The 20,270-nt window shown below is 35.5% G+C and overlaps 1 protein-coding gene across 1 annotated transcript in view; it reads right to left on the bottom strand.

Moving 5' to 3' along the window:
* Window positions 1–4,158: 4,158 nt before the first annotated feature.
* The window catches only part of LOC126161804 (monocarboxylate transporter 13-like), a 227,381-nt gene continuing 211,269 nt past the window's right edge, over window positions 4,159–20,270 (bottom strand). The window contains 3 exon segments of the mRNA XM_049917895.1: window positions 4,159–4,844; window positions 12,774–13,056; window positions 17,887–18,117. Coding sequence (XP_049773852.1) covers window positions 4,684–4,844; window positions 12,774–13,056; window positions 17,887–18,117 — 675 coding nt within the window. The 3' untranslated portion in view covers window positions 4,159–4,683.

Below are 20,270 nucleotides of genomic sequence, written 5' to 3'. Positions count from 1 at the left end.
ATTATGGAAAATATGAGAAAAATTTATAATATTAACAGTTAAATATTGTATATAGAAGAAGTTATTTCTGGTTAAAACCTGACAAACTGAGCTTGTGGGTGGGGTATGTAGTGGGACACGAAACTGAAGCGTCACCCATCCACCAGTGTCAGCCCAGTTTGCAGGTGAATATAAGTTTAATTTAGTGTTTTGTTTATGTATTTTGTAATATTTGTAATATTTGTGAATTTTCTAAAGTTTTGTATTTTTTTTTATGTTTCATGTACGGAGAGGGCGGCGCAACGAACGGGGACAGCATCTTCACTGCCGGGACCAGAGAGAAAATTGCTGGCCACTATACATCGCAGGTCGACAGCCACAGAGCAACAGAAGATCCTGAAACTGAGTTGTTGCATCCTGCTTCTAAAAACTGAAAAAATAAGAATTTTTAATGTTTCTACAACAATGACATCATAGAAAGTTTAACCATGTTGTAAATGTTCAGTCCTATGTTGTCAAGGCTCATGTTCACACCTATATGTAGTATATATGAAGATAATAAACTAGTGTATACTACAAAAGTTTAAATACGTGTTCCGAGAATTTATTTATGAAGAATTATATTAAGGAAGAAGTATTACCGATTTATTTGACAAGATTATTAATTTTTGACAACGTTCATAGCAAGTTTGAGTCTTAAAAGTTTATTCAGTGTGGTTTTAATATTTATTAAAGCAGATAACTTGCATTAATATAATTTCTGAGAAGAAACAAATGACATCTAAATTGAAAAAAGTTTGTGCAACCCAATTGGGCTGAGTGACGTAATTCTGCGCATACGACTCAAATGATGATGTTTTAATTACAGTTGCATTCAAGAACCATTCAGAGGCAACTTTAAAAAGAATTTAAATAATTTTGAAGTGTTTTGTAACTGACGTAGGTGATTAAGTCTGCACATGGTCAGAAGTCAAAAGAAAATAATTAATACAAAACTTACGTCGTTACGCTACACAAGGTAGGCAAGAATGTAGATACTGGAAATAATTTATGATTTTGCTTGGGAGTAAAATTCCCTCATTAATGATAATGCTGATGACTGTACATGATCTCCAACCTAGATATGGACTTAATACAATATAGTGTAGTTTAAATACATTAAATGGTTGTGTATAGTGTATTTATTAATAATATGGCCAAAGAGAGCTACCCTAACTAACAAGTATCGAGAGAATTGATCTAGATCTGGCCCGGCCAGTAAATAGTGAACGTGTTTTACTGACAAACTGGAGAAAAAGTCTCACATCATAGTGATGTATTGATATTAGTTGTGGAAATGCTGCATGTAAGCCATTCCTTTGCAAGCTGTCTTGCTGAAGCAAGGCTTTTTTTGGCAGGAAGTATCTGAGTACTGATCAAGTAACTGCCCCTAGAGTATTTAGCTGTGGTAAATTAGTTTTACTATGAATCTATAACCTGGGCATATAAATCAACCAACAGAACCATGGGAGGCTGTGTGTTTTCAGTTAAGGCAGAAAGATGCAAGCTTTACTAGCCTTTAAGGAGAATATAGTATCAAACTTTACTAACCAAATGATTACTACAGTCATTTTGTCTAACAGGAGATTAGAAATTGTAAATGTCCCATTCGAGTAATCAGAGAGAGTACTAATTGAAATGTAGTAACTATAAACATAATATTTTAGCACTGCTAAGATCGTAGGCATCATGCAATGAGTTTTTAGAAGTCAAATTGTTTAATTATAAAGGCTATGAGGAATATGTAGTTGAACATGGAGCCTAGAATATAGGTGCAAACACCAATAAAATTATACAGAAGAAGTGGTACAGTAACATTTCAAAACTTAGTGTAATTTCAATGGGGCATAAACATAAGTGCTTTGAATCTAGTATGACAATGTAATAACTCTAATACACAGGATGGCAGATCAGAGCAAACCAATCACCTTAGACACAATGAAACAACAGGGGATACATTTCTGTTCAGTTTAGTTTAAGAATGAAAGAGTGACAAATGTTTGTCTCACTGTGTGCGGACTTCAAAGGATCGATGGCTGCATGCAAGAAGATGATGTCACAAGCTTCCCTTAGATGTTATGACCTATGTTAATAAAACCATGAAAAATTGTATTAAAATCTTAAACAAAGTAATGTATATTCAGTTCCGAGATAGCCATACTTACTGATTTGTATGTTAAATTACATGGCAATAAAGCATTAATGAAACAGTCTGTGACTTAGTAAAAGACGTTTAAAGTTAAGTGTTCATGTACTCAGTATTTTGGAAGAAACTGAATAAAAAAATAATTGCCAAGAACGTATTTAAACAGGTATGCTCTTAAGAGATTTTTTCCAGATGAAGATTTAAAAGCTATTACAAAGCTGCTACGCATACTGTTAACAGCAAAGGAAAAGAAAGTTTCCACATTGCCATCTGAAGTAAAAACGTCGTCATTAAAGTGTAGGGGCTTCCTTAGCTGGACATTTACTCCTCCATTTATGGTTCCCTCAGCACAGCCTGCCAACAAGAGATATCACCTCAACCACAAGCAAGTCAGTGAAGTACCATGACAAAGTTCCACGAAACATGTTGGGGGATCTCTTAGTTGAAAGAACTATAGAGTGTGTCTAAATTATCTTAACAGCTTTAGACCTTACTAACTTCAAAACAATGCTAAAGAACAACTGTTTTCAACATGTTACAAGGTAACTCTGTTTTTCTAATGTCTGATTTTTCCAGGTGCAGATTTGACATGAAAAGTCGGCGTCACAGGATGAAGCTAAATGTGTAGCCTGATTTATATATACATACTCAATATTGAAGTGCAGCTAAATTTTTGCATTCTGTTTGGAGTGGAATGACAAACCTTACCAACTAATCAGGCTTGGCATATGTGATTTATGGAAACAGTGTTCTCCATAACAGGTGGCATGTCGTCCATCTGTTTCAGAGACCATTGTGGACACAGTATAGGCATTTGCAAGGAATCCAACAAAATCAGTGCATCTGGTATCCGGTGTCAGATATGCTGTAATCAACAATCCACAAAGGGTTGCATAAGAGGCTACATATTTATTTCTGCAAGGTTCAGTAGCTTCAGGCACTAAAACCCATAGACAAACCTCAGCATAAACTGTTTGCAGCAGATATGCTAGACAAGAACAATGATTTTTTTGGGAGAGATTTATTTCTTCAATGAGTCAACTTTTCTGTTATCCAACAAACTGAACTGTTATGTTCATATATGGGCATCACAGTGTCGTCATGTCACACATAAAATGGGAAGTGACAGTCCCAACGTCAAGGTGCGCTGTGAACTTGTGCATTTTTATCTGTCGTCAATTCTTTTTCAGTAAGCTTACATTCAACAGTGATGTTTACATGGACACGTTAAGAGTGTCCACTCCGCCACAATTTAAGCACCTGAAGCTTGATACCACATTTCGGCAGGTGGGGTACCACTTTAAAGGTTCCTAAGGGTTGCTCAACTTCTGGTTGAAAATTTTATGGGTGGGTGGACTGGACAAGATGGTCTGACTTTGTAACTGCCTTGATCACCTGTTCTCATTCCATTGGACTTCTTCCTATGTGGTTTGAAAGGGATTAGATACAACAAACCAAGATTATATACCTACAGAACTTTAAATGCATTACAAATGTGTGTCTTAAACATGTCGCCATGGAGTTCCTGGAGCATGCATAGAGACATTTAATACTGATTGACTTTTGTACACACTAAGGATGCACACATTGATATGACTGACTGTCGAAAGAAAACTGAGCTATTTTCCACATTTTGCAAACCATAACCTAGCAGGGTTTTAATGTTTTTAGACCCTAATGTTGTAAATCTAATTTATAGACACCCTATATTTGCCCCATAAACTTATATTTGCACCTCACCACAGTAATGGTCTCATGTATCAAGTAGAAATTTCTAACCGCTTTAACATCCGTGACTGTCTGTTGAAGATTATTATTTTCTAGCTTTATTGAAGTGTTTGCCTCTGGCACACCTTAGTAACTGTGTTTGTTTCTGATTAACAGCTATTACATCATTTTCTGCACAAGGAATTATTTCCTTATTAATAAAAATTAAAGTAAAATAAATTTCATCAGAATTTACAATTGGTCATATGTTCAAACACAGAACCATACAAAAAACTGTTTTACAGTAACCCAGTTTGAAATTGAGGAACCTAGTATTGCAAGCCCCCTGGAGAGTGTGCAATTTTAGCAGAACTACTAAAAGGAGGTAAATATAAAGCACAGTGATACAAAATATCTAGTCTAAAGGAAGTAAAGTAGGTTTTACAAATCTATCACTGACAAGCACCCAATCAATAGTGAATGGATGAAACCAATGTCAGTTGTTGAGAATTTAGTGAACACTATTTACTAGTTTCACAGTCTGATGAATGTAGGCAGTCCTATCTTCAGTAAACAAAGTTCAGTAAATATGAGCATGTATTTAACAATTATTTAAATCTCAATTTTACAGAGTAAAATTATGACTTTTACAGTAACAAGTAGCAACTAATATGACTCCATAAGTTATTAATTTTTGTATAATATTAAACATTATACAAGGCACTCTAAAACTAGTTTCAGCAATGTCAATTGTCCTTGGTATTTTCAAAAGCTGGTGACTAGCAAACATCTAAGCACTAACATCACACTGCTTAGGTTATTGTTTCATTTCCACTGACATTCTTCAAACTCTTCAATTTTTTGCACCATCTACACACAGGCAGCACAAAAAGTAGGAGACCAGATAAAATTATAAATAGTCCCGCTAAATAAAATGACAGATCGTAACTTCCAGAAATATCATAAAGCCAACCTGCAAAATGAAATAATATGTTAGTGGAACAAAATGTTACAGAACACAAACTATGCATCAGTATGACACTTATTTTGACATTGATATATCTTTTGTTTGAAGTGGAATATTCTATACTGTAGTTCCTTTAAATCTATAGCTCAGAAGGATTTAAATTACATTACATCAATAGGGAACAAATATCTATGTTCTAATACTTTTTATTACTGTGCATCATGGGAGGAACATGCTTAATTACTAGTTGATGAAATGGTAAATGTTGTCCATTATCTTCTCCTTCCAAAGAAGTGGCATTCCTGAAACCTACAGACTGATTTGCCACTGTTGTTCCTGTGGGCCTCAGCAGTAGCAGTAGCAGTAGCAGTAGCAGTAGTAGTAGTAGTAGTAGTAGTAGTTGTTGTTGTTGTTGTTGTTGTTGTTGTTGTTTAACCGAATGCTAACACTCTGCCTTAGCTCTATTTCACTTATCTTCAGTTTTTGTTTCCCTTCTTTGATTACTGACTACTACTGTAACTGTTCTTTCCAGCTTCAAATCAGAGTAACCATCCTTAATGCAATTCACAGTGGCTTCAAACTAAACTGCAGATTACATTTGGGTGTTTACTACTAAATCTTCATTTCATATTTGTCGGTATACCTTTCATACTCTCGAAACTTCACAGAAGTTCTCATGCATACATTTCTGCACTAGCGTTCTTCCACGAGAAGCAAGATTCCAGAGTAATCTCCTGGTCCAGCACAGTGTTTTAATCTGCAATGAAGTTTTATCTTGAGGATTTATTTTGTAGTGCCACCATTTTGTAACTATTTCTTACCAAATTAACTCAGTAACCCAAGGGACACTCATAGGCTTTGTAAATAAAAGTACCTTTCATGATACTATGCAATCATGTCTCCTTTATTTACATTGTCAAAAAATCTTAGGATGAACTGGAGAAGTAAGAAAACATTAAATGTAATATTTATGGGACACACAAATTTTGTGTTTTTAGAGTGACATTCAGAGAATAGAATGGTCTAACTCATATAATAATCTGGAAGAACTAAAAAAGAAGCAACAATGATAAGGACATTCCAGAATGTCAAACTCTTCCCAGTGAATCACTTTTCACAGAATTTTATGACACTTGCATAGTTAAGGAACATTTATATTGATTATCATTACACCCAAGTATTCCTCTCCCTTGTTCAGTGATAGAGTGACACATTTAAATTGATTTAGATGAATGTATCAATTGAATGATGAAGATAGTACTTGTGAGATGCTATTTTATATCAAAATTCAGTTTTGTAAATAAATTTATTTACCATTTACTTTACTTTTCTGGACTGCTGGGTTCCATAGTTCTGAATTGCTAGATGTCTGAACTAGGTTTAGGATTTCAGTTTATCTGTATTTTATGTCTGACTCCAACCAGTATAACAGATCTAACAACAAAATACTCTGTACAGGAGAGTAGTAGCCAATACATTGGGTAATATAGGTTGTGTTATGCTGTTGAGTTTGTATTTACAAGTGTGTGAAAGCAATTCCAGGCTCGTAACAGGAGCCATCTACAACTCTTTTTGGAAAGGAGCTTAATAATGTGGACTGAAACAATGAAAATAAGTTGCTGAATTCAGCTGTTAATAGCTGGTATGGAATTTTTGGCAGTGAGTGTAATTATTAAAATGAATATATAAAAGTAGCTCCAGAAGAAGCAAAGAAAAATGCATATTTACAGACTAATTTTTTCTAAACAAAATAGACATGATTTTGCCAAACAGATAACAGGACAAACATGGGACTTAGTATACTCAGAGGAAGATGCAAATGAAAAATTCAAAAATTTCATGACATTATTTAAATTAAATTTTTAAGAAACATTTCCTAAAGTATTATGTCCATTATCAACAGCAGGAAAAAACAAGTGGGTCACAAAAGACATCAAAAAATCATCTGAGACACTAAAGTACCTGAGCTCCATTAAACACAGCCAAACTAATCCTGCTTTCCCACTCTTTTATAAAAGATATAGGAAAACCTATAGGAAAATATTGCTTGCAGCAAAGAAATCTCATAACCAAACTGGTGCTCTCTGCTGAAAACAAAAATAAGGCAGTATGGAAGATTGTGAAGCAGGAAACTGGTACCAGGAAAATGAATCTGTCAAACTTGGAAATCAAAGAGGAAGGGACTCTAATAAAAGACCCTATATATTTGGCAAACTATATGAATGATTATTTTAATAGCATAGGAATAAAATTATAGGAAAGTTTTCTAACAGCCCCTAAGGTCAAAAAGCCAAATAATGGTGTATCACACTCAATGGTGTTATTCCCTACAACATAGGAAGAAGTCTATAAAGCAGTCAGCAAACTGAAAAACAAAAACTCAGCTTGTCTGGATGAAGTCCCTATTTTTATAATTAAGGACTGTATCAAGAGCCTACTTCCACCTAAAGTTGATATTATAAATCAATCTTTCAAGCAGGGCTACTTTCCGGACTATTTAAAATATGCGAAATTACTACCTCTCTTCAAAAAAGGTGATGCAGGAAAAATTGAAAATGATAGGCCAATTTTTCTACTATCATGCTTTGCAAAAATATTGGAAACTATTATGAAAGATAGGCTAATGAATTATTTAAATAAATACAACTTACTGTCTGTTGACCAGTTTGGATTTCGATCAGGGAAAAGCACAGAATCAGCAACAGCACACCTCACAAAACACATTCTAGAAGCATTAGATAAAGGGAACTACAACACAGGTATATTTCTTGATCAAACTAAAGCATTTGATACAGTAGACCACAACATATTGTTCAATAAGTTAGATGAACTGGGAATAAGGGGACTTGTGAAAAAGTGGTTCCAGTCATATCTAAAAAACAGAAGACATATAACTGAAATCTCACATATTTCAGGTTGCTCAAACTATATTGTGAAGTATACATCAAACCCAAATTATGTAAATATAAGTGTCCCACAAGGTAGTGTCCTTGGCCCAATACTATTCCTCATTTACATAAATGACTTCCCACAGAGCATCAAGCATGGACAAACAATATTGTTTGCAGATGAATCAAATGTTCTAATCAGTGACAAATCACCAGATGCACTGAAAGAAAAAGCCGAACAAACACTAAACAGTGTATGTGAGGGGCATCCAATAATAAACTAACACAAAAAACAAATGCTGTTAACTACTACGTCTGCAAAAAAAAAAAAATAATAATAATAATATCCACACTATAACAACTTTAACTTAAACAATGAAACTATAGAATGTGTAGACTACACAAAATTTTTTGGTATGCATGTTGACAGTCAGTTAAAGTGGGAAGAACATATTAAAATACTTAGTAACAGAATCGCTACAGCATGCTATGCTCTTAGAATTCTGACTGCAGTGTGTGATACTACATGTGTCAGATCTGTATATTTTTCTTATGTCCACTCTATTATTAGCTATGGAATAATATTTTGGGAAGTAAACAGTAAAAATATTCAAATAGTTTTCAAATTACAGAAAAGAGCAATTCGTATAATAACGAAGAGTGGCAGTAGATCTCACTGCCTTGAACATTTCCAAAAGCTGGAAATCCTAACTGTCCCCTGTGAATACATTTTTCAAAGTATTATGCATGAAAAAACAAATATTGACTGCTATATGAAAAATTCTTTAGTACACAGCTATGAAACTAGAAACCAATACAATCTGCATCTAGAGGGGAAAAATAAAGTTAAAACTCAGCAGAGCTTATTGTACAATGCCGTTAAATTATATAATAAATTACCCCAAAAAATAAAAGATACTGACACAATTGGACAGTTCTAAACACAACTAAAAAAAATTTTATTAAATAAAAGTTATTACACAGTAACGGACTACCTGAATTCAACTGGCTCTGAGCACTATGGGACTTAACATCTGTGGTCATCAGTCGACTACCTGAATTAAAACATGTAGTGTAATTAAAGTAGCCTGCACTGTAATACATGAGGAAATAATTATAAAATGAATGGCTCTGATCAAATAGGTTCTGCTGCATTTGGTAATCTTTCTGAAAACTCCAAAATGGGGAGTTGGACTTCATTGTTGCCATTTGTCTTGTTGCAGATAGCTGTGCAGGACAAAACAAAAATGTCTTTCGACCATGTGCTGTTTCTGGTTAAAAAAAAAAAAAAGGCTCCAAGGAATGTCAGATCTCTAACTATTTTTCCCTTTATTTGTCATCCTTTCCTTCCCTCAGAATGAGTATTTGGTGTATTGGATAAAGATCTCAGAACAAAAAGTATTATCATTAACACTGAAGATCACAACAAAATATTTACCAAACATGGAACACTGAAGTTATTGGAAAAAACTTGATTGTATGTAACTGGAGACAGGAAGTAGAAGCAATAATAAGATCAACCCAAAACTCGCCTTTTCAACTGCCACACTATAGAATATTGATCCTAACATGATTAAAAACTAGGAAAAACTATCATGTCAAATGAGAATTGGATTACAGCATCACTGTAGGAACTTCTTTTTCCCCCACTTTGTTCTGATACAAAGAGTAAATTTACTCTTTTTGCAGATGATACTACAATTCTAATTGATGATTTTACAGACAACAATCTTGAACAAACTACAAACGAAGTTTTCAATGATACAGTAAATTGGTTTTCTTCAAATGGTCTCACTCAATACAGATAAAACCCTTTATATGAGATCCCATACTGTACAAAGAAATCTGGAAGAAATTAACATTAAGTGTAGAGATCAAGCAATACAAAAAGTTGAGGTTACAAAATTCCTGGGTGCTTATATAGACAGCAAATTTAACTGGACGACACACATTCTTCATCTTCAGAAAACACTTGCTCAGCAATATTTGCACTACGGGTTATTGCTTAAGTGGCTTCAGTGGCTAGATACCATTAAGGTTTCTTACTTTGGCTATTTTCATCCATTAATGTCATATGCTATTATATTCTGGGGGAACCAACCTCTTGCAAAGAAAATTTTCACTGCACAAAAAAAGCCATCAGAATAATGAGTGGTGTCTATCAAAGACACTCTTGTAGATGCTTGTAATTAATTTTGTTTTGAATAGGCATATGAAAATTGTTTATTGGTATTTCTGTATTTCCCATGGTATAGTGAACTTATCTTGATTCCTTTATATATTACTCATCCTTAACATGTGAAACAAAAACTTTGTTAGTTGAATGTGCTGTTGTTTAGTTGGTATCTTATTTACATTGTATCTTTTTGTTGCATTTATATAAGATCTATTTCAGGTGTGTACAATCAGACATCCTTAATATGTGAAAAACAATTTTCTGTTTATTGATCATGCTGTTGTCTATTGATTTTATTTACATTGTATCTTTATTGTATGTATTTATACAAGTTATGCTTGAACTATGTACAATTTGACATGTTCCATATCCTTGCTTCCAGGATCTACGTAACATGAAATAAATAAATAAATATAACTGTGAATTCTGCATCATTTTTGTATGTTAAGCCTCACACTGATTCCAACTGGCTACAAAACCAGCCCTCAGAAAGCAAACAATGTCAAAAAACTGTTGACCAGGCACTATGGAAAGAAGTCTTAGGACACTCAAATGTTGCAGTGGTACAAAAATACATCTGAGAATAATTCAGCACAATTTCAGACTGAAGTTTAAAGTGTTGTCCACAGTGAAATTTGTGAATGAACATTTGCATTTTCCAATCAGAAGAAATTGTGACTGGCAGTATTAAGTTGCTCATCCGCATCACAAGAATACTGATTTTTGCAAACATGTATGTTGTTTTAGTGAAATTTACATACTGAAATAAGATTAATAATGCAATATCTCAATGTGTTTTTTGTACATAGAGTTTTCTACTATAGGCTTATAGGAAGAGTCTGCCATGGTGTGCTAGGAACTACTTCCAGTCATACTGTACATGACACTTTTAGCACAACGTAGACTTTATTCTCAAGAGAAATTGCACATACATCTGCATTAATCGTAGTGTACTATGCACTGTCTTTTCATCCAACTCTGTCTGAAAATCATCCACAGCACGCTGGCCAGAGAAGTGAGTCTCGCATTGAGTTTGATATCCCTATAGGCTGTTTATTAATACCAATTCAGTTTCATTACAACAAAAATGCCATAAAAATTTTAATTTTTTTAATACAATGTGAAGCACAGTGATTTTGAAATTGCATAGATGTGTCAATATCTACTAACAGTTTTGAGCTGACAAACACGAAGATGTGCTACATAACTGGACAACTGAATTTATTCACAAATTTCAGCTTTATTACTCACTCCATATCAAAAAAATTAACAGATTTTTTAAAGAATCTTAAGGAACACATGAAAAATATTCAGTGTTCTATACTATACAGATCTCTGTAGTTTTTGTCTCACCTGTAAAAGAAGTGATATATGGAGTTATCCATCTTTGATAAGCTGCTCATTTCATCTCGAACGGCCCCACTCTCCTACCTCTTAATAAAGTACCTAAATTAAGCCTAATATATTCTGATCCTTTGTAGTATCATCACCCAGAAGATTCATTCAATTGAATGAATACTATTTGACAGTAGTAATCCTGCACTTATAAATCAGATGCTTGCCCAATTTCAGTGCTACAAATAATGGACGTGTGTTGTTAAGCAGATTATTTGTTATTGGCAACAACTGCCTATATTTCTTTTAAGTTTCAAACATTTTTATATAATTTTCATAAGAAAACAGTTTTATTGTACTGTATATCCACATTTGATAGGTGCTAAATATTATATTCAGTATTAACGTTGCACAGGATGTTAAAAATGAAAATTATTGCCCCCCTTTTTAAAGGTTTCTTCTTGAGAAGCAAAATGCAGATGATTGGCAGGAGGCAAGATCTGGCAAATAAGGACTGTTCAGTCAAGAAAGTTGTCTGTCCAGGAGTCAGGTCTTGAGATACAAACTTAACACAGTTTAAATTTTCTCAAGGTTTCAATTACATTTGCATAAGCACTCATACAAGAAAATGCTTGTACCACCTTACACCCACTTTTCAATAAAGTACCATCATCACACACCCATCACAACATTAGTCACATTGCTTTGTCATTTACCTGAGTCTGAACCAGATTTTAACATTTGTACATTGCTGCATTATGCATAACAGTACTGCTGTGCAACACAATTTCTGCAACACACAGTGAAAACTGGGTGTCTCGACAGATGGTGAATGGCGACTGGCCAAGCTTGGGCAAGTAGTATCAACTACATTGCACCCAGCCAATACATTCAATATATTCAATATATTTGTCAAAGGTTGTACATTGCTTCTAGTGACCTGAAAACTGCTTGTTCACTTTGGGGAATTTCTTGTTGTCAGGGCAAAATATTGAGGTACCAATAAATAATGAACCATCCAAAACCTTTAATGTGTGCATCATTTCGTAGAGAGTGTAGAGATTGTCACAACTGACCCATACCTGCTTTCTGAAGTTGAGAGCAAGTACAATTACAGCTCACACCTTTTCAGAACTAATAAATCACAATGTTTGGCACTAAGAAATTTTTGAATAAACTGATCAAAAGGCCATTTTATGGTCAGTTTAAATATTAAATAAACTAGAAACTCCACAAATCATTCAAATTTCAAATGCTTGTCAGAATGGGGAAGGGAGGAGGTGGGGGGAGTCTGACTACAGCATGTTAGCTGGTGTGATTAATGTTTCAAAGTTTGTTCTTTGTGAAAATTCATACCAAAAAAGTAACAGAACAAAGGTATTTCATTACCAGATAGAATAATAATTATTTGAAAGTTTTCAGTTATGAATATTGCTTTAAGTAATAAATACTAATGTTACACGAACTTCTGACTAAAGAATATTCAATTACAAGACAATATGGCTTTTGCTTAAACAAAAAAAATCAGATTCTTACCTGCTAGAGGTGGCCCAATTATATTTCCAAGACCTTGTACAAGCAATAGAAGGCCATAGCCATTTGTGAATCTTTCTAGTGATACCATTTCCACCAAAATAATTGATGCAAGTGTGTAATTTGCAGAGATTGAGAGACCAAATATGCATGCAATGACCATCAAACCTATGTATGTATGCACTAGTGGTACAACAGCAGTGCACAAACCACATACAGTCATGCATACTGCATAGACAGCAACAGCATTCACTTTAGGTCTGTCACCCATCCACCCAAGTATCACCTAGAAATGTGGAAGAAGTGTCACTAAACTTCATACTGTAATATTTTTGCTCTTAAGCATATAACAATTTTATGTCCAAAAAATAATTTCTTTATCCTGTTAAATGAATAAAACATGTATTTTTCCTTATGAAATGCAATTCTGATATTTGTACAGCATTCCAAAAATGGCCAGTACTGTCTGTCAATTTCAAGCACTTCATCTAACAGTATACATTGTGTGTTTCTGTCATCATTAAACCTATAATTAAGCCTAGTGAAGCATTATTATGTAGACAAAAAATTCCTGATGTTATATTTCAGACATGTGAATTTCACTTTCTCATTGTTTCAGAAAACAGAGTATTTCCTTTATATGAGAACCAATCACACCCTTTGTATGCTTTCCAAGCAGTTGAACGTATAATTTTGGATTACTGAAACAATAACACTAGATTTTTTACTGAAGAGAAAACTATCCAAAAAGGTTCTAGTGGCACATGGGAAGCTCCTTGCCAGGTGAATACAATACGAAAATATATAATTTATAATTTGCCCCCCCTCCCCCATTTGAACTTTATGTAGCATACATGCTGCTACTACTACATAGTATGTTAAACAATTAAAATTTAAGAAAAATTATATTGTTTGATTATGTAGCGATTGTAACATATCAAATGAAAAAACTGTGCTTATCCCTCCCCCCAAATTTTTAACTGTTTTCAAATGTAACATATAGAAGATGGTAAATGAAAGAAAGATTACTGTTTAATGTCTTAAGAGATGACAAGGTCATTACGAATGGGATATGAACTAAGAATGTGCAAAACAGAGTAAATTGGCTTTGGTCTTACAAAGGAAACAACTAAGGATTTTACTGAAGTGATGTGACATGGATTTAAATTTCACAACATACAAGTCTAAGTGCCTTAATCACTGTGGCAGCTCACATATTATTTAGAAGTTTTATTTTATAACAATTCAGCTACATCACTGGCATCACTTTAATCGCTGGCATCACTTTATCTTAAGGAGTGAAAAGTTGTAGAAAATCACTACTCCCATTAACCATGGACCTTGCCATTGGTGGGGAGGCTTGCATGCCTCAGCGATACAGATGGCCGTGCCGTAGGTGCAACCACAACAGAGGCGTATCTGTTGGGAGGCCAGACAAACGTGTGGTTCCTGAAGAGGGGTAGCAGCCTTTTCAGTAGTTGCAGGGGCAACAGTCTGGATGATTGACTGATCTGGCCTTGCAACACTAACCAAAACAGCCTTGCTGTGCTGGTACTGCGAACAGCTGAAAGCAAGGGGAAACTACAGCCGTAATTTTTCCCAAGGGCATGCAGCTTTACTGTATGGTTAAATGATTATGGCATCCTCTTGGGTAAAATATTCCAAAGGTAAAATAGTCCCCCATTCGGATCTCCGGGCGGGGACTACTCAAGAGGACGTCGTCGTCAGGAGAAAGAAAACTGGCGTTCTACGGATCAGAGCGTGGAATGTCAGATCCCTTAATCAGGCAGGTAGGTTAGAAAATTTAAAAAGGGAAGTGGATAAGTTGAAGTTAGATACAGTGGGAATTAGTGAAGTTCGGTGGCAGGAGGAACAAGACTTTTGGTCAGGTGAATACAGAGTTATAAATAAAAAATCAAATAGGGGTAATGCAGGAGTAGGTTTAATAATGAATAAAAAGAAATAGGAGTGCGGGTAAGCTACTACCAACAGCATAGTGAACGCATTATTGTGGCCAAGATAGACACGAAGCCCATGCCTACTACAGTAGTGCAAGTTTATATGCCAACTAGCTCTGCAGATGACGAATAAATTGAAGAAATGTATCATGAGATAAAGGAAATTATTCAGGTAGTGAAGGGACACAAAAATTTAATAGTCATGGGTGACTGAATTCGAGAGTAAGAAAAGAGAGAGAAGGAAACATAGTAGGTGATTATGGATTGGGGGAGAGAAATGAAAGAGGAAGCCGTCTGGTGGAATTTTGCACACAGCATAACTTAATCATAGCTAACACTTGGTTCAAAAATCATAAAAGAAGGTTGTATACATGGAAGAATCCTGGAGATACTAGAAGGTATCAGATAGATTATATAATGGTAAGACAGAGATTTAGGAACCAGGTATTAAATTGTATGATATTTCCAGGGGCAGATGTGGACTCTGACCACAATCTATTGGTTATGAACTGTAGATTAAAACTGAAGAAACTGCAAAAAGGTGGGAATTTAAGGAAATTGGACCTGGATAAACTGAAAGAACTAGAGGTTGTACAGAGTTTCAGGGAGAGCATAAGGGAACAATTGACAAGAAAGGGGGAAAGAAATACAGTAGAAGAAGAATGGGTAGCTCTGAGGGATGAAATAGTGAAGGCAGCAGAGGATCAAGTAGGTAAAAAGACGAGGGCTAGTAGAAATCCTTGGGTAACAGAAGAAATATTGAATTTAATTGGTGAAAAGAGAAAATATAAAAACGCAGTAAATGAAGCAGACAAAAAGGATTTACAAATGTATCAAAAAGGAGATTGACAGGAAGTGCAAAATGGCTAAGCAGGGATGGCTAGAGGACAAATGTAAGGATGAAGAGGCTTATCTCACTAGGGTAAGATAGATACTGCCTAAAGGAAAATTAAAGAGACCTTTGGAGAAAAGAGAGCCACTTGTATGAATATCAAGAGCTCAGATGGAAACCCAGTTCTAAGCAAAGAAGGGAAAGCAGGAAGGTGGAAGGAGTATATAGAGGGTCTATACAAGGGCGATGTACTTGAGGACAATATTATGGAAATGGAAGAGGATGTAGATGAAGATGAAATGGGAGATACGATACTGCGTGAAGAGTTTGACAGAGCACTGAAAGACCGGAGTCGAAACAAGGCCCCGGGAGTAGACAACATTCCATTAAAACTACTGACAACCTTGGGAGAGCCATTCCTGACAAAACTCTACCATCTGGTGAGCAAGATGTACGAGACAGGCGAAATACCCTCAGACTTCAAGAAGAATATAATTATTCCAATCCCAAAGAAAGCAGGTGTTGACAGATGTGAAAATTACCGAACTATCAGTTTAATAAGTCACAGCTGCAAAATACTAATGCGAGTTCTTTACAGACGAATGGAAAAACTAGTAGAAGCCGACCATGGGGAAGACCAGTTTGGATTTCGAAGAAATGTTGGAACACGTGAGGTAATACTGACTCTACGACTTATCTTAGAAAATAGATTAAGGAAAGGCAAACCTACATTTCTAGCATTTGTAGACTTAGAGTAAGCTTTTGACAATGTTGACTGGAACACACTTTCAAATTCTAAAGGTGGCAGGGGTAAAATACAGGGAGCGAAATGGTATTTACAATTTGTACAGAAACCAGATGGCAGTTATGAGTCAAGGGACATGAAAGGGAAGCAGTGGTTGGGAAGGGAGTGAGACAGGGTTGTAGCCTCTCCCCGATGTTATTCAATCTGTATATTGAGCAAGCAGTAAAGGAAACAAAAGAAAAATTCGGAGTAGGTATTAAAATCCACGGAGAAGAAATAAAAACTTTGAGGTTCGCCGATGACATTGTAATTCTGTCAGAGACGGCAAAGGACTTGGAAGAGCAGTTGAACGGAATGGACAGTGTCTTGAAAGGAGGATATAAGATGAACATCAACAAAAGCAAAACGAGGATAATGGAATGTAGTCGAATTAAATCGGGTGATGCTGAGGGAATTAGATTAGGAATGAGACACTTAAAGTAGTAACTGAGTTTTGCTATTTGGGGAGCAAAATAACTGACGATAGTCGAAGTAGAGAGGATACAAAATGTAGACTGGCAATGGCAAGGAAAGCGTTTCTGAAGAAGAGAAATTTGTTAACATCGAGTATAGATTTAAGTGTCAGGAAGTCATTTCTGAAAGTATTTGTATGGAGTGTAGCCATGTATGGAAGTGAAACATGGACGATAAATAGTTTGGACAAGAAGAGAATAGAAGCTTTCGAAATGTGGTGCTACAGAAGAATACTGAAGATTAGATGGGTAGATCACATAACTAACGAGGAGGTATTGAATAGAATTGGGGAGAAGAGGAATTTGTGGCACAACTTGACAAGAAGAAGGGACCGGTCGGTAGGACATGTTCTGAGGCATCAAGGGATCACAAATTTAGCATTTGAGGGCAGCGTGGAGGGTAAAAATCGTAGAGGGAGACCAAGAGATTAATACACTAAGCAGATTCAGAAGGATGTAGGCTGCAGTAAGTACGGAGAGATGAAGAAGCTTGCACAGGATAGAGTAGCATGGAGAGCTGCATCTAACCAGTCTCAGGACTGAATACAACAACAACAACAACAACTATAACTATTCATGAGGAGAGACAAGCATTCTTAGAAAATGTTTCATAAATTATTTCAATTATTAGCACTGCTCGATAACATTTTAGGACTGATAACACAGGATGGTACAACAACAATATTATGAGAAGCTTAGATTGTTACCATATAGAAGAGGCACTGAATCACAGACAGGCACAATGAAACAACAGGGGTCACATGTGTTCAGATTGTCCTAGTGTGAAGGTGTGTGCCTGTTTTCTATTTGTGGAGGAGGATTCTTTTGTCTGACACCTTTAATGTTTAGCAGGCTTTTCACTGTGCCTGTACGACTCAACACTACCTTTGTGTCATAATTACTTTTATTTCAAGTGCACAGCATCCATAATATATAGATGTCTGCTATTATTGTGCAACTACTTCTATCCAAAAAAATTCAATAGTACTTTATGGCAGTTTATCACTTTACCAGAGTTTGTGGTTCACATATATATTCTGTTTTTTCTATGACCCAATTCCTGCCTTACCATTCCAACCATATTCAGCAGTCCCAGTGCACTGATAAGCAGTGATGCATCATTTTCACTGATACCCATTTCCACTGCCCGGTCTGTGAGGAAGACATATGGAACTTCATACCAAGTATACAGCAAGAAGTTGGATGCTGCAAACAATGAGAAACGTGCATCTGCAAAGTGGGAAACATCCACCATGCCTGCAAGGATCCCAACCATTTCACTCAAGCATGGTTGTTCTTGCTGAAAAATGAAGAACAAAAATGTTTTTCAAGATAATACACTTATTTGTACATTTATTGTTAATAATGCTAATCTTACAGAACATTGTTGGCCAGCAGTAAGCACTCAGTAAAATAGATATGGATATATTCAGTTTCCTGCTGGTAATTCAGCACTGATAGGTAGCACCCGCAAACAATTTAGTTGATTGAGTGCTTGGTGTATAAAGTGAATGCTGATATCAGTGTCACAAATATAGCAAGCAGAAAGTACTAGCACATTTTCAATATTTTGTGTTTCCTCTGTTTCCCATTCTACTGCCGAATGAACTGTTAAATAAAATAGTAGAAGTTCCTCCACAATGCTTTTACCCTTCATGTTTTCTCTGACCTTTTTTCAGCTTTTGATTAATAATAAAAAAATCTGCCATGATGAAAAGGATATAAAGATAGAAAGAGAATTAAAAGCAAGTACAGCTTCCTGTAACAAGAAACAAGTTGAATCAAAATTTATGCACTCCTACACCACAATGCAATTCCTTGCATACCAATAGTACAAAATCTGTGTAAATTGTGTCCCATGCAGACTTTCAATGGAGAATGAACATCAAAGAAATACAATCTGGCAACACTGTAATCAGATGCAAGAAAAGTATCTTCAGTCAATATTGTGTAACCGCATTGCTCAGTTACTGCAGAACTCTTAAAAACTGTACTTACAATACTCAGGTTCATAAAGTTCGATTCCAGGTCTAGGGAGGAACCCCTTGAGTGCAAAGACATGAAAGGCCAATGATGTTTATAGCATTTGATGACCCACATACTGTCTTCCATGGCAATAGGGGACAGGACTCGAGGTAGTCAATGGTGAGCACAGCATGAGGCTACAGAGCTTAGTTGAAATGCTTACTCAATGAGTAACTCACAACAGTGCTACAGTGCTAGTGGTGTTGATACAAAGCAGAACAATGGCAATGATAAATAAAGTAGACATCATATTATATCAACAACAACAGTTGTTAAGGTTCACATTTCGTCAGAAAAGAACCCAATGAATTTTTTAGAATGAGGAAGAAGTGGCAGATGAAATATTTGCAATTCTGCACGATGTATCAGTGGAATGTGCAGTGTCACATATGCTCAATTATATGGACAATGTACATGAGGAGGACAATCAGAACGACACATTCTTAACAAGGTAAAGTGAAACTGAAACAGGTATCGAGCCATGTAGTTCATCCTCCTTGTTAGAGAGGGAGACGCAAATCCCATCTCCAGTGACGCACAGTAAAGAACAATCTATGTCCAAGGAGCAGGTACTAAATATAATTATGTACATGGAAGATAATCTGCAGCATAGTAAAAAACAATTATGAACAGATTCAAATAAGTTCACAGCAGTACAACCAAGCAATGCATAAGAAGAACCATCAATATTGAAGGGAGGACAAAAACCAGTGTTTGCACATTTTGAGGATTCTCAATACAATTTACAGGATACACACAATAGTAACCTACTACATTACGCACATCAAACTGCACATGACATAGATTACAGAGATTCGAAGAGTAGTGGATGGTTTCATCACTTTAAACAGAATTGGAAGACATAAGATAATGAAATTTCAAACCAAATGTCAACTTGACAGTGCACAGCAAACTGCAGAACTTGCACGATTATTTGTAGATGAGACAAACAAATTTATTCCACCATCCAGTAAGGAATGTGTGTTCAACTTCAACAATTCAAGTTTTGAAGAGGGACTGCAAATGTAAGGAACCCTGGGAATTACAGGTACAAAGAGGGCTGTACCAAGATCAACTAACATCAATGTCTTAACACATTCATGTAAAGTTATGCTGACTGTTGATCTGGTTGGTAAATTGGCTAGAAAGTTATTTATTGTGCTATAATCAGTTGGAGATGCTCTGACCCCCCACAATTCTCTCTCACATGTGTATTCTTGCAATGACAGTAGGAAATATTTACATCGCAGCAAACAAGAGTGGAAAAATGGGCAGCTGCAGTTTATGGCGGGTCATGGCCCATCAAACATAGGCCGATGTGAGGTGGAGCGTACAGCATTAAGTTAAGTAGTGGTTTTGACTTTGTACATATGTACTGTTTGTGTTTTACTTTTTTTCATTTATAAATGTATAGCTATGGTGTTTTTT

The sequence above is a fragment of the Schistocerca cancellata genome, chromosome 2, assembly GCF_023864275.1.
Source record: "Schistocerca cancellata isolate TAMUIC-IGC-003103 chromosome 2, iqSchCanc2.1, whole genome shotgun sequence".
In the NCBI taxonomy this organism is placed as follows: domain Eukaryota; kingdom Metazoa; phylum Arthropoda; class Insecta; order Orthoptera; family Acrididae; genus Schistocerca; species Schistocerca cancellata.
The sequence above is the reverse complement of the archived record's forward strand: the minus strand, read 5'-3'. Positions and strand labels throughout refer to the sequence as shown.